The 15,669-nt window shown below is 37.2% G+C and overlaps 1 protein-coding gene across 1 annotated transcript; it reads left to right on the top strand.

The window, feature by feature from the left end:
- The first annotated feature begins 80 nt into the window (after positions 1-80).
- FBXO45 (F-box protein 45) lies at positions 81-14,132 on the top strand. The gene is made up of 3 exons (XM_032631322.1): positions 81-499; positions 6,047-6,403; positions 10,902-14,132. Exons 1-3 carry the CDS (start codon positions 191-193, stop codon positions 11,085-11,087), a joined length of 852 nt encoding a protein of 283 aa, XP_032487213.1. The 5' UTR covers positions 81-190; the 3' UTR covers positions 11,088-14,132.
- The last annotated feature ends 1,537 nt before the right edge of the window (positions 14,133-15,669 follow it).

Genomic DNA, 15,669 nt, shown 5'->3' with positions numbered 1-15,669 from the left:
GCCCTCAGTGAGGCGGGGCGCGTGGCGGACGCCCCCGGGCAGGGGCGGGAGTGGTGGAGGGGCCGGACGGTAGTCTGTGAAAGGGGCGGTGAGCGAACTGCTCCGGTCTCAAGGCGAGGCTTGGCCTCCGGAGCAGAGACGGGGGGAAGCGGCGGCGGCGGCAGCGGCCCTCGGGCCGGCTGTTGAGGCGATGGCGGCGCCGGCCCCGGGGGCTGGGGCAGCCTCGGGAGGCGCTGGCTGTAGCGGTGGCGGCGGCGCGGGCGCCGGCTCCGGGGCCGCCGGGGCCGGGGGCCGGCTGCCCAGCCGGGTGCTGGAGTTGGTGTTCTCCTACCTGGAGCTGTCCGAGCTGCGGAGCTGCGCCCTGGTGTGCAAGCACTGGTACCGCTGCCTGCACGGCGATGAGAACAGCGAGGTGTGGCGGAGCCTGTGCGCCCGCAGCTTGGCAGAGGAGGCTTTGCGCACGGACATCCTCTGCAACCTGCCGAGCTACAAGGCCAAGGTGAGGGAGCCCCGCGCCACGCCGCTGCCCCCGGTCCCGCTTGTCCGGGCCGCTCTCAGTGCTTCTCAGCTAAGCTTTTGAGTCGGAAGCCTCGCCTCACCATCCCGCCTTTCCACCGCTCCAGTCAATACCTTACCTTACCTCCCCGCGCCATGAAGATCCTCTTCTCTTTGGGTTGAAGTTCTGCTCCTTAACCCACCCCACTTCCGCGATACACTTTTTGAAGGGCCAGGTGGTTTCCCATCCCTGTTTTCCGTCACTCATTCTACTTTTCACAGTCTTTACCCTTAAAAACAGACCACCTCATTGTTGTAGGTTTCAATACTCTCATCCTATTTTTCTCCCTGCCCTTTATTAAATCACCTTGGCTGCCTTAACATCGGCTTAGTTTCTCAGATCTTTGCTTTCACCGCACCTTTTCCAAGCTGGTTTATAATCATCTTTTCTTTACTTTTGCCCAAGCACTCTTTAATTCCCTCCACTATGTTACAGGCTTATAAATGAGTGTGGTCCAAGGCATCGTGCTGACTTTCAACATAGAGGCTTTAATAGAACATCCTCCCATCGGCACCACTTAACAGTCATAATACTGCCATGTCCCACTATTATTAGCTACTTCTTTGCCACCTTTTTCGTAGTTCCACCTTGGTGTTGTGTCTCTTATGTTCTATTTGTCATCTAACATGCTGATTCCATTTTTGCTGCCTTTTTTCCCCTGCCAGATTCTTGTGATTAGTCTTGCTTTCATATGCAAGTAAAAATGTCAAGTAGCAGATAATGGTAGGACTGAGAGGATTCTTCAAGCAATATAAATAAAAGGCCTTAAACTTGGGTTCAGTTTGGATGGAAACAGCTCTTCAGAATAGCAGTCACCAAGAGCATATATGAGACAGGATAAAGTCTGACCTAGAATATGGTAAACATAAAAATACATTAACAACTAAAAAGGGAAGACATACCTTTTTAATGTTAGACTGCCAGTGGGGCCAGAATAAGGAGTAAATTTTTTCTCCATGTGAAGTAGATGTAAAATGTATTCTGTAATAAAACAGGTTTTAGTTTAGTAAGATAAGGAATATCGCTTTTTAATATGTCAACTGTCAAGTTGTTTTTCTGTTAAATGAAATAATGTTAATTTGCGAGGACAGTATTTGTACATGGTAGATTCTCAATGGATACTAGTTGTAATTCATATAGTAGAGTGCAGTAGATTGCAGTTTTGTCTTACTGTGCCTGATAAACGTGTAGATTTCATGAGTCTTATTTTTTACTTTTCCATAAAGTTTATTATTTTACTTATTTTAAATTAAGACATTTTTGTAATTGGTCTGTAATAGTCATGTTCACATGATTCAAGATTCATATAATAATATGTAATAGATAATGTAATTCATGTGAAGAATACATGATTCAAAAGAAGCAAAGTGATGTAAAGCAAAATGTCTTCCTTTTGTCCTTATACCACCACCATCCAGGTTGGAGGCAACCTATGTTACCTATTTCTTCTGTATCCTTCCAAAGATATTTTAGGTTTCATAAGTTTTTAATACTTTGTATGCCTTTGTACTACTTGCACTATAGGTATTATAGACCTGTACTAATCACATGTACATTCAGATACTGCAGGACTTTTCTTGAATATCTTGAAGATAAAAGATTAATTCAGAAGGAATCACATAGCCTAGTAGGGAAGTCCTCAGTCTAGTAGAGGAGAAAAAAATGTATAGAAATAACTAGTGGTTATTAGTTAGAAATGGTAGAAATTGTTGCTAACTGTTAGAGATATAAAAATATATATATACTAGAAGTTTACTGAAAGAGATTTACAAGTTGAGTGGATGATTGTAGAAGGTTTGGGGTTGAGATTGTATTTGAGCTGAACTTTAAAGATGGGGAGAATGTGAACATTTTACTAAGAGGAAGTACCCTGAACAAAAGCAAGGCAATGGAAAGCAGAGGGTTTGTACAGCATATATTTTTATTTAAAAAAATATGAATGTTAGGCACTATGCTCAGTTTTGCAGATGCAATGGTGAATAAAAACAGATACAGACTCTTATGGATGCCTTGCCATATGGCACTTACAATCTAGTGCAGGGAAGTGGGTATTAATCAAATAGTCACACAGTTGTAAAATTGCATTTGTGTTAAGTCCTACGAAGGATGGATACATGATGCTCTGAATGTCAGTAATGGAGAATTTGAACTAAGTAGGGAGGTCAGGGAAGGCTTTCTCTGAGGAAATAATGCATGAACTGAGACCTGAATGTTAAGGATAAATAGGCCAGACAGAGAGGAGCCTTCCAGGAGGGAACCTGATGAGTATGAGGGACAGAAAATAATCAATGTGGCTGGAGCATAGACAGCAAAAGTGAGGCACGTTTGAGAAAGATGGAAGAGGTGGACTGGGGCCAAACAAAAGGAAGCCATTTTAAATTGTAAGCAAAAGGGGGTTAGGAGTGTGGGGATTGGTGATGTGATATTTTTCCATTTTTTAGAGGTTATTCAAACTTAAGAATGGAGAACAGGTTGGAGGGGGACCTTAGAAATATGAGTATTAGGAAGTATGTAGTAAAAGAGATGGGGAGAAATTTAGAATAAATTTAGGAAATAAAATCTACAGGACTTGGCAATAGATTTGAAATAGCGGGGAGGAAGAGGGAGGTGCTCAGGATGACTCCTAGGTATCTGGCTTATATGATATAGGGATTACCTCGGCTAGATTTTGGATGAATAACAATGAGTTCAGTTTTGGTAGAACAGAGTTTACAGTGTTTTTAAGACATCCAAGAGTTTTCAGATAGGCATCTGTTACAATTTGTAGCTTGGAGGAAAGGCTAAAGATATAAAATAGTTTAGTTAGATTGAACTGTGATAGGAAATATGATTGTAAAGGTAAGCTGAAACTAGATATATCATGGAGGTCCTTGACATACAGCCTTCAGTCTGTAGTTTGGGCTTTGTCTTACAGCTGGAAAACACAGAAATTTGAACAAAGGAGGGACGAAGTAAGAGCTGTGCTTTAGAGAAACCAGTCCATAAGGTGAATTCAGGAAGGCAGGGGTTGGTGCCTATACCAGAGGTACTTAAGACCAGAACGAGTGTATAGAGCAGAGAAGGGGGTGGCTGGGAGAGGAATTGCAAGAAAACAAGTCCACATAGGTGGACAGCTGACTGGGTGAGGTGGGATGAAGAAGAAGGAAGGGTCAAATAGGATTTCCAGGGAGCCTGGGTAACTGAGAAAATGATGAGAACAGGCTTGAGATAGCATAAAACTGGAAAGTATTTGGAGTTGTCAATCTAATTAGGATTTGTCTTCTTTTTTTCTTTTTGCGGTACGCGGGCCCCTCACTGCTGTTGCCTCTCCCGTTGCGGAGCACAGGCTCCAGACGCGCAGGCTCAGCGGCATGGCTCACGGGCCCAGCCGCTCCGCTGCATGTGGGATCTTCCCGGACCAGGGCACGAACCCGTGTCCCGTGCATCGGCAGGCAGACTCTCAACCACTGCACCACCAGTGAAGCCCCTAGGATTTGTCTTCTTTTTAAAAGTTCATGTTTTACATATTACCAAGTAACATCAGTTATTCCAGTCATACTTGGCATCTAGCTATAATTGTCTAAATTTCAGACTTACATCCTAAACTAGGTCTTAAAGCTGTTTGCTATAATGCAAAATCCAGGTTACGCATGAGACTGTGTAGCAAGAACTATAGATTGTTTTTATTTATTTGTGTATTTATTTTTCCATTTTATCTGATTTTTCACATTATCTCTAAAAGATAAGGACACTTAATCACAATACCATTAGTACATCCAAAGTATAAAGAAATTAATGATAATTCCTTTATATAAAAAGTTTGGTGTTCAAATTTCCAGTTGTCTCATAAATGTCAAATGTTATATCTTTAATTTTCAGTTTATTTAAGCAAGATCTATATAAAGTTCCCATGACAAACAGTTGATATGTCTCTTAAGGCTATTTTAGTCTACAGATACACCCTCCATCTCTCTCACCTCTTACCCCGGCAGTTTATTTGTTGAAGAAACCAGGTTGTTTACCCTGTAGAGAGGTTCCCTCAATCTGGATTTTGCTGATTTCATTCCCATGGTGTTGCTTAACATGCTTTCTGTCCTCTGTATTTCCTATAGAAGTTTGATCAATTTAGGTGAGATTAGATTTTTTTCAAGATATGTTTTACTAGAGTCAAATGGTTGAGGTGTGTACAGCACTTTTAGGTGCTTAAAAGTGTGTTATAATAACAGATCGGAAAAAATTTAGGTATACTTCAGGTTTACATCCTGTTTATGAAAATATGGGATACCTGAACCAAGGAGGTTTTTTTGTTTTTGTTTTAATCTGTCCTCTGGAGTACAACAATTAAACAGTGAAGTACTTGCTAATGGTAAATGAGAACTGGATGAGGGGACTGGATGCTTGACTTCTCTTTGGGGCTCTTGTGCTAACTACCTGTTGACTTTACGCCTGTGTCCCCATCCCTGAGTTGAAGTAGGTGAACTTTAACGTCTTTCCTAATGCTGAAATTCTGTGATTCTGGAGTTGATTTCTCAGGTTAACTAAAGCAATAGGTCCCAGCCTTCAGCTGCTTTTGGGTTGTTTGAATAAAGAAGGGATTTTCTAAAAAACGTACAAACTAAAACCTATAAATTATTAAAACATGAGAGAATGTTATTATTTGTACAGAGTAGCAATTTTCATATTGTCTTTATTTTGGAAACTTAAAAAACTGGTGATTACTGAAGGTCAACTATCCTGTCCTGTCAGTGGTAGCTGCTGTTAATGACTATCTCTTTATAAATTTTAGTGATTGAATTTATGCTATCTAGGGGATTATTTGATTTGGTAAAATGAGAGTGGTGATGTCTCAGTGTATGAGTGATACCTAGCAAGGAGGCTGTGGATCTAAGATAGTTTGTGGTTATTAAAATTTTTCATAAACTCTAGAGCTGATATGCCTAAGTTCTCTATTTTACTTAAAATACAGTTCTTTTTGGTGGCAGCATTGCCAAAACGAAAACTGTGCATATCTTAACTTTTTAATGTAAAAATATCGAATATAAACAAGAGTATAGAAAATAACCTCCCTATACCCATCACGAAGCTTTACCAGTGATTAATTCATGGGCAATCTACTTTCATGTCTACCCTTCCCACTCTCCCATTCCATTCCTGGATATTTCAAAGCAATTCCCAGATATGTCACCCATAAACATTTCAGTACTATCTCTAAAATATAAGGATTCTTGTGTATATCTTTTGATGTGTTAAGAAGTCTATTTGGAGAAATTATACTGTGGTTTAGAATTTTAGTCAATAACGAAACAGCTGGCAGTTTTATTTTTAATGTTGCATAGTTTATTATGTTAGGATTCCATGCTGAAACGTGAGCCATTTTTGAGAAATAATTACTGTATTACTTAAAATATATAACTTTATTGTTTAAAAACATGTAGCCTAAAGTTTGGGTACTTTTTAATGTTTAAGAAAAATTAAATTTCTATTTCTTTTGTGTGCTTTCCACCTTTTCAGATACGTGCTTTCCAACATGCTTTCAGCACTAACGACTGCTCCAGGAATGTCTACATTAAGAAGAATGGCTTTACTTTACATCGAAACCCCATCGCTCAGAGCACTGATGGTGCAAGGACCAAGATTGGTTTCAGTGAGGGCCGCCATGCATGGGAAGTGTGGTGGGAGGGCCCTCTGGGCACTGTGGCAGTGATTGGAATTGCCACAAAACGGGCCCCCATGCAATGCCAAGGTTATGTGGCATTGCTGGGCAGTGATGACCAGAGCTGGGGCTGGAATCTAGTGGACAATAATCTACTACATAATGGAGAAGTCAATGGCAGTTTTCCACAATGCAACAATGCACCAAAATATCAGGTGAGGAACTGGCTTAATTTGTTTTAAATTTACAAAATTTTATATAGCAGCATTATTTGTCTTTTTGGTAACTTTTAAATAAATAGTGTAACTGGCCTTTTTTGGCTACTCTGACAATAATCTTTAGTATCTCAGTATTTGTTTCCTAATACATATTCAATCTGAGCAATCTGTCTTTAAATCAGGTTGGCAAACTTTTTCTATACAGGGCCAGATAGTAAATATTTTAGGCTTTGTTGTCCATACTGTCTCTCACAACTGTGCAACTATGTTGTTATAGCACAAAAGCAGCCGTGAATTATGTAAATGAATGAGCATAGCTGTATTCCAGTAAAACCTTATTTATAGACTGCAAGCCAGATTTGGCCCAGGGGCCATAGTTTGCCAACTTGTGCTTTGGATTGTAATCTTTCTTATATCATGCACATCCAAATTTACTTTTTCTGGATACCTCACCCCCTCACCCCCACAAATGCTCCTGTGTGCATGTGCACACATACTTACCCTCTGCTACTTATTAATCTGGATTGTATTTAAAGCGTCTGGAGGTGTCAGCAATTTCCATAAACATAGGTGAGTTCAGGCACACTACTGCATATTTATTTATTTGGCCACCCCGCGCGGCATGCGGGATCTTAGGTCTCTGATCAGGGATCGAACCTGTGCCCCCTGCAGTGGAAGCACGGAGTCTTACCACTGGACCGCCAGGGAAGTCCCAAACTACTACATTTAAAAATTCTTTTTTAAAAAAATATTTATTTATTTATTTGGCTTCATCAGGTGTTAGTTCTGGCACGCAGATTTTTCGTCGTGGCGCGCGGGCTTCGTGGTCCCACGGTATATGTGAGATCTTAGTTCCCTGACCAGGGATCAAACCCGGGTCCCCAGCATTGGAAGGCAGATTCTTAACCACTGGACCACCAGCGAAGTCCCTAAAAATTCTTAGCCTTGAGCCATACTCACTTGATTCTAGGGTCATAATTATAGTTCCTATTTGTAAAAGCTATATGATTACCATAGATTCAGCAGAGTGTAAAAAATAATAATCTGATAAGAACTTGGAAATTTTAAGGAATTATAGATAGTACATTTCAGAGGAACATGTGGTTTGAAAGCTCTAGCCTCAGTAATGACCTCAAGTGAGACATAATAAAGTAGAAGAACTAAAATATATCCCATTTCCTGATGTATAAAAGCCTGGAAGGATTTTCTTTCATAGAATCCTTTCCTTACTGTCCTTTCAGGCTCTGCAAATGCCCTAAGGAGAACAGACTTAATAATCATTGAAGATAAAGACCTATGACTAACCTTGTGACTTTGTAGTGAAAGTCCTTTATTCTTTGTTTTTCAGAGAACATACTCTGTATGATTTCAGTCCCTTTAAATTTATTGCAGCATGTTTTATTCCCAGCATATGGTTTACCTTGATAAATGTCTATATATGCTTGAATATATATTCTGTTGGATAGAATAATCTATTAAGGACAGCTAGGTCAAATTGGTTGGTAGTGTATAAGTCTTCTATCTGCTTTCTGTATTTTCTTTCTACCTGTTCTTTCATTTACTAAGGAGTATTAAAATCTCCAACTATAGTTGCTGATTTATCTACCTCTTCTTCCAGTTTTGTCACTTTTTGCTTCATGTGTTTTGGAACTGTTATTAGGTGCATATACATTTAAAATTGTTATATCTACCTACCTGGTTAACTCTTTTATCATTATGAAATGACCTTCTTTGACTCTAGTAATATTCCTTGTCTTTACATCTATTTTGTCTGATATCAATAAAGCCAATCCAACTTTCTTATGCTTACTATCGCAAAGCACCTCTTCTCCCTCATCCTTTTACTTTTAGACTATCTTTGTATTTAAAGTGGGTCCCCCAGACAGCATGTAATTGGATCTTGCTTTTTATCTAACCCAGTCTCTTGATTTGAGTAGTTAATCCATTTATATTTAATGTAATTGTTGGACTGCTTGATATCATCCTTGTTTTTGTGCCTCTGAAGCTGTGTTCTTTTTCTCTCTCTTTTTTGGATTCATTACTTTCTGTTGTTCTGTCTTCAAGTTCATAGATTTTTTTCTTCTTGTCATTTGAACTCTGCTATTGAGCCAGGCTAGTGAATTTTGGTTATTGTGCCCCTCAGTTCTAAAATTTTCATTTTTATAGTTTCCATTTCTCTACTGAGATCTCTGTTTGTTCATTTATTAATACTATATTTTTCTTTAATTCTTTGGGTATATTTTATAACTACTTTAAGTCTTTGCCAAATCCAGCATCTAAGGCCCACTTGGAGTCTGTTTCTACTGACTGCTTTTTTCTCCATGAGTATGAGTTACACTTTCCTGTTTCTTTTCGTATCCAGTCATTTTTTAAATGAAAATTGGACATGGTAGTGACTCTGGAATGTTTTGTTTCTTTAGAAGCTACTTTGTACTTCTGAAAACTGTAGGTTTTCTTGTTCTAGTAGGCAGTTAACTTGCCTGCACTGAAACTATACAGCAGCTTGTGTCTTTATTCAGTTTTTTTGGCCTCTAGCTGCTACTTTTTCTGCCTGGTTCCCTGGGGGTTTCCCCTGTGTTTGTGTAATACAGTCATCACATGAGGATTTGGGCAGAGTTTATTTTCAGATTTTGGGGCTCATCCTCTTTGTGGTTTTTTGCTTGCAGTGTTCCTCTAAGTTTCCAGTTGCTCTGCTGTCTCCAAATTTTGTCCTCTGACACCTAAAACTGTAAGACTGTCTTTCTGCTTTCTGTGCTATGTGTATGTATGCTGTATGCTCAAAGGTAAAGCAGACTTGCAGATTTCACTTGGAGTGGTTCTATTTTGTTATTTTCATCTTCTGTAAAACAGGGATAACTCCTAGGATTGATATGAGAATTAAATGAGATAATATAAAATCACTCAACAATACTCATGAAAATATTAGCTTTTATTTCCTTTTTTTTTTTTTTTTTTTTTGCGGTACATGGGCCTCTCACCACTGCGGCTCCTCCCGCCATGGAGCACAGGCTCCGGACGCACAGCCCCAGCGGCCATGGCTCACGGGCCCAGCCGCTCCGCGGCATGCGGGATCTTCCCGGACCGGGGCATGAACCCGCGTTCCCCGCATCAGCAGGCGGACCCTCAGCCACTGCGCCACCAGGGAAGCCCCTAGCTTTTATTTCTGATTTTTGCTGTTGTTCGTGTTTTGTTTGTAACAGTAGTGATGATGGTGATTTGGAGGTTCTTAAAATGGGGTTAATCTGTGAGTTGGGCAGAGGGAGAGAAAAAGTAGATGTTGGTAGTTATTTGTGATAGGAAATACAATGAAGGAAAGTAATGATAGCAGCAGGGGGTATCATAATTGGGAAGTATTAAATTATGATTTTTGATTGCAAATGTTAGGACTTTCTGCCTCCAAGTATATAGATGCAACAGCCTTTAATACATGCAAATTATAAGGATAAACATGCTCTTTCTTTGTTTACTTTTCCAAATGGGAAAAGAAATGGGTAATTGTGCTTCCAGTTTAGTTTAACAATCAGTACTGCTATTTTTATAACAAACGGGTGTTTCAGAGTAGTGGACCACAAAGTGATTGTTTAATAAGCCTATTCTGCATCTTTAGAACCTATAGTCAGATTTGGCTATTCATGATTATGTAGGTTCCATGTTGTATGTAGAACTGCTTTGTAAATTTTAAAGGTTGTGGAAGTGTTTTATTATAGTAATTTTTTTTATTGTGGTAAAATATACACAACAATCTTTATTCTTTTAACTATTTGTAAGTGTATAATTCAGTGGCATTAAATACATTCATAATGTTGTATAACCATCATCACTATATATACCCAAAACTTTTTCATCATCCCCAGCATAAACTCTGTGCCCACTGAACAATAACTCCACATTTCTTCCTCCCCCAAGCCTCTGGTAACCTCTATTCAATTTTCAATCTATATGAATTTGAATATTCCAGGTGCTTGATACAAGTGGAATCATATAATATTTGTATTTTTGTGTCTGGCTTATTTCTCTTAGCATAATGCTTTCAAGGTCCATTCATGTTGTAGCACATACTAAAATTTCATTTCTTTTTAAGGTTGAATAACATCCCATTGTATGTATGTACTATAGTAATTTGAGAAAATTTAGGTAGCCTTTTTTGGTAAAATATGCCAAGTTATAGATTTTAGTGGTAACCTTCTTAAGAAAAGTCTTTAAAAAGAATAAATAAAATCTGGGGACTGTTCAGGAAGAATATTTAAATTTTCAGTATTAAATATAAATCCCACACAAGTCTTAAGTTTTTTTTAAAAAAACTATCAAAACAAACTTTTATGATGAAATTGATGTATGTTCTTTTTTAGATGTTTCTCCCTGACCAAATAACTTTTTTGGTTTTTCTAGATAACTTTTGAGATATACATATTCTTAATAATATTTTCAACTTGATTACATCTAGCTGTGCCTTTGATGGGTTTTCTTCTTACCTTCTTTTGATGTCTGTTTGCAGATAGGAGAAAGAATTCGAGTCATCTTGGACATGGAAGATAAGACTTTAGCTTTTGAACGTGGATATGAATTCCTGGGGGTTGCCTTTAGAGGACTTCCAAAGGTCTGCTTATATCCAGCAGTTTCTGCTGTATATGGTAACACAGAAGTGACTTTGGTTTACCTTGGAAAACCTTTGGATGGATGACAGTGGCTTTCTTGGGATGAAAGACAGAGTGGAGGAGATACCTGCTTATGGAAAGTAGAATCATGAAGTGACAGTGTCATACATGCATGCCCAAGAAACATCCTGAAAAAACACATGATATTGTTAACTGGAGAAGCAACTCTACAGCAGAGATTATCTTAGTGTTTCCTCTTTTCTACTGGGCCAGAAAAATCCTCAGGGTTGCAGCTGGTTGAGTGGGCAGTTGACATATGCATGTTTCAACAGATTTTGTCTCTAAGTTAGCGATGTGATATTTTCAACTTTTAAGGTGAGATCTTAGAGATGGTGTAAAAGGGATAAGATAAGGAACTAGCAAGAGTTTTAAGTAGTGTGTTTGTGAAGAAAGACTGATCCTGTTTTACAACTGCCTGTTTTTTCTCCAGACCCTTTTTTCCAGCCAGCTTGACTATTAGAAAAGTATGAAACTGGTTGGATTTTATTTAATATTTTTAATATATTGAGAAGCATGGTCTGCCTGGACTGCACTTCTCTAACGGTGAGATATAAAATTGTGCAGCTATTTTAAAAGTTGTATATACAATATGTGTGTAAAAAAAAAAAACTAAAAAAAAAACAGGACAAAGGAGTTGCTTTGTTCTAGTTCAATTTCTTAAAAACCACTACATGGTACAAAATTAGAATAACATTTAGGGACAGTTTGGTAACTACAAAGAAGAAAATTTTAAGAGGAGATGTGTTGTATTGGCTCATTTTGTATTATATTTGGCTTACAGTTTCCATGCCTATTACAGTCTGATTTATTTTTTTAACCATCAAAATTATTATACAGATCCCTCAAATCTCCAGGCTAAGATTGAGGGAAGGCAAATCTATTTCTAATCATTCATATATCAATAATAATAATAATGTGCATCTTATAGAATCTGGTTTTATTTTTTGACCTTGCAAGAAGGTGTCTCATAAGAACAGAGAACATTGCCATTTGTTCTTATAGGCCTCAAATATGAAAGCTGTTAGTCACAGACCTTAAGAAAATAATTGATCAATGGTCCTTTTATTTTGTAACTTTATAATGCTGTAGATATTATAATATTTAAATTTCATATTGTTTACATCATGCAACAATCTAAGCCTCAAACTCTTCATTGGGGTTGTCAAGAAAATGTTTACTCATCCATCTGAAACAGTGCTAACCTGAACCCAGCTTAAGAATGTTGTTTATCTCATTATAAATAATTGCCCCCATGGGACTTGAAATAAAACACCTTATGCTGGAAACTTCAGGTTGGTGATATTTTGAAGGTTTTATTGTAGAAGAGTTTAACGTTAATTCCTATTCAGAATTTTTGACTAAGAAATCTGATTTCACTAATAGTCTTTCAAATTAATAATTCAACGTACATGAGCTGAGATTTTCTTTTGTTAGAAAGGAAACAAACATCTTTCTGTATGAAAGTATAAATTGTATGGTTTCAGATACATCTTTGTGATAAGAAGTGACTAAGGCAAGTGGAATCTTTGCAGTTTTTAGGTTTTGCTGTATGCATATTTTGTTTCGAATCTAAAAAAATTAGGGACAGCAAGCATCTGGCTGTGGTTCTTGGGTTGCTCCTTGCGAGTTAATATTATCAGTACTCCTGTGAAACAAGGGATTTCAGTCATGAACAAAGATTTCATTTTTGCCACCTGAAAGGTTTACAAGTATTTGTTGTGTATTTGGTGTGTTGCTTAAAGGTGTAATCTGTTAAAGATCCTTTTTGATATCCACATCAAGAAAGAAACCTCCTAGAAACCATATTTAATACTACAGAGTGAAATTATATGTTAAATGTATTAGAGAACATAGCTGCTACAGAAATTGATTTTTCTTGGTGTAGAAAACTCAATTTGGCAAAGTTTAAAATTTAATTAAAGAAGAGATCTGGTTCAGGATAAAGATTGAACTAGTTAGAAAGCTGTAAGGTCTTTTAAGCACTTGTTTCTTTTTCAGATTGTGATATGGTCAATTCTAAGAGCTTTTGCTCAGAGTTTTGTTTATATCTTCTGTTTTGTCTTATTAGTAAACATTCATTTGTAACAAAGTTTGGAAGGTGCTGAATGGAAAATGGAAACACATGGTTATTGCATATTGAACCTAGAATCAAATGATTGCCTAAATATTTAATAACAAGCCATTCTTGTCTCAAAGACTTAAATTCTTTAATATCCAATTTGCAAATTTTATAAAATGGAGGTTCATATTTAGCATGAGCATCAGGGGAATGAAGAGCCTTCATTTATAACCTGGTAAATTAATTTGTTACTGGAGACCAATAGTAGTTGTACAGAATACTAAGACAAACTGTTATAATGTTTGAGGAAATGGAATCTCTTTTTCATTGGTGCTGAGAGAGCACTTAGGTAGAAGCCAGTTGCCTCTGAATATTGAATATAAATCATCTAAACCAGTGGTTCTCAACCTTGGCTATAGTTTAGAGTCACAGGCATTTTGAAAAATATTGATGCTTGGGTCCCATACCCTAATATTCTGATGTTGGTCTGGGCTATGACATGACCATAAGGATTTTTAAAAACTTCTTAGGTGATTTCAATATGTTGCCAAGGTTGAGAACCACTGATCTAAATTCACCTTAAGTTTTCTCATCTGCAAAAAAAAAAAAAAAAAAAAATCCTTGCTCCTTCCCTTCACTACCTCATAAGGATATTGGGGGTAAAGAAGAAAATAATGGGAAAGTGCTTGTGCTGTGGATAAAAAGTGCTATTGAAAGGCAAAGTTATATTTGTTGTATTTCAGCTGAAACTATGATCAGGAAGAAATGTGTAATTGAATTTGCTCTGTTGACTTTGTAAACCAGGAGCACTCTCTTTGGTTCTTAAATTTAGCAAAGCATGCAGATGGGTAAGAAAACATTACTATTACTCTTATTCATTCTATGGTCTTCTGTCATACTTGGGATAGGCTGGTTTAATTATCTGGTTTTACACAGGAAAGAAGAAATATTAAGTTTTAAAGTCTGTAATGGTCAATGGCTCACAATTCATTAAAACTTTTCATACAAAGAATTCTGTGGTTAATATATGTCATTTCTTAGTTGCCGTTATTTTTTCATTACCTGACTTTTGAACATTGAACCATTTATTTCACCTCCTTCATTCTTACTCCTGTAAGTTTGGATATAGATTTGATAAGGCACCTAAAGCAAGTAGGTGTTGCTCAGTTGAATACTTCAACTCATGGTTCCGTGATTAGGCATCTTCCGTCTTTTAGATATGATTTGACCTGGGAGAGAGAGTTTTTAAAAGAACAGAGCCCTAACCCACATAGTAGGTATTACAATTAACTTTTCATTTATGTCTCCAAACTGCTGTTTATATAGACTGTAATATTTATATTTTTGATCGTCTAAAAAAATGAACAGTTTGATAAGATAGAAACTTGAATTTTAAAGATGAGTATTGAGATTACATTCTAGAAATCAAGACCACCACTTTAAAGCCTTCCTGAAAGGAACAGTTCATACCTAACCCAAATGCTATTCTAATAAAGCATTCCTCAGTTTCTCCAGCTGAATGTAATCTCTCCTTCCTTGAAATTTCCTTGTCTTTATATTTATCCATACATAGCTCATGCTATATTACTTTGTACCTTGTATAAATTTATTTATATTTATTATTTGTTTATGTCTTAGCTCCCCTAAACATCTTAAGAAAGAACCTCTGATGGACTCATCTTTATGCTCATGTTATCAAACCCAATGTAGGAAGAAAAAAAGCTCTGAATTTACAGACGATAGTAACTAAAGGTAGATGAGAAAAATTCTTTTTGTATCCTATCCGAGTGAAGCAAATCTGAGGCTTGTAAGGAAGAAATAGTGACTGTGAATGCATTTTAGCCATTCCCCTTTCTTCTTAAATATTGGTAAACTCTGATACTTAGTTCTTGGTATAGATTTCTTATTTGTTTAGAATTAAAATTAGAATTCTGTATATTTTTTGAAATTCTTTTTTGCTTTAGTTTCTTAATAAAAAATTAAGACAAACATTAATCACCTGTGATTGCTTACATTTAAAACAAGGAATTTTTAAATATATTGGTCAGAAAGAAAAATGGTAATACCTTAGTAGTCAAATGTGTTGATGGAATTTACCTATAAATTCCATGCCTTTTAATAATGGAATCCACATTTTCCATGTTTAGAATGGACCATGGCCAGGGAATAATAATTCACTAGACTCCTGTTTCGCTATCGCCTCCACCCCCAGCTAACAGTTGTTTGATAATGCAGTTGTTTGCCAAGAGTTATGAGAAGCAGACATGGCTGAACAAATGGCTCCTGTGATCTAAAAGCTTAAAAGAATCAGTTGATCATGTTGCTGAAAGTTGCTTGATGTATTAATATGTTAAAATTTATACAAAGAGTTTTAATTTTCTAAAGGAAAATTAAGTAGGTGTAAAATTTCTGTATCCTTTTGTTCAGTGGGAAGAGATACCAGGGACAGCTTTACCAGTCTGTTGTCCTAATTTCTTTTTTGAACCCTCCCCCAAGCCATTTGCTTTTTATTTAATGTAGTCATTAAAATATTTTTGAGAGCAACATGT

Source organism: Phocoena sinus, chromosome 4, assembly GCF_008692025.1.
Source record: "Phocoena sinus isolate mPhoSin1 chromosome 4, mPhoSin1.pri, whole genome shotgun sequence".
Lineage (NCBI taxonomy): Eukaryota > Metazoa > Chordata > Mammalia > Artiodactyla > Phocoenidae > Phocoena > Phocoena sinus.
The sequence above is the reverse complement of the archived record's forward strand: the minus strand, read 5'-3'. Positions and strand labels throughout refer to the sequence as shown.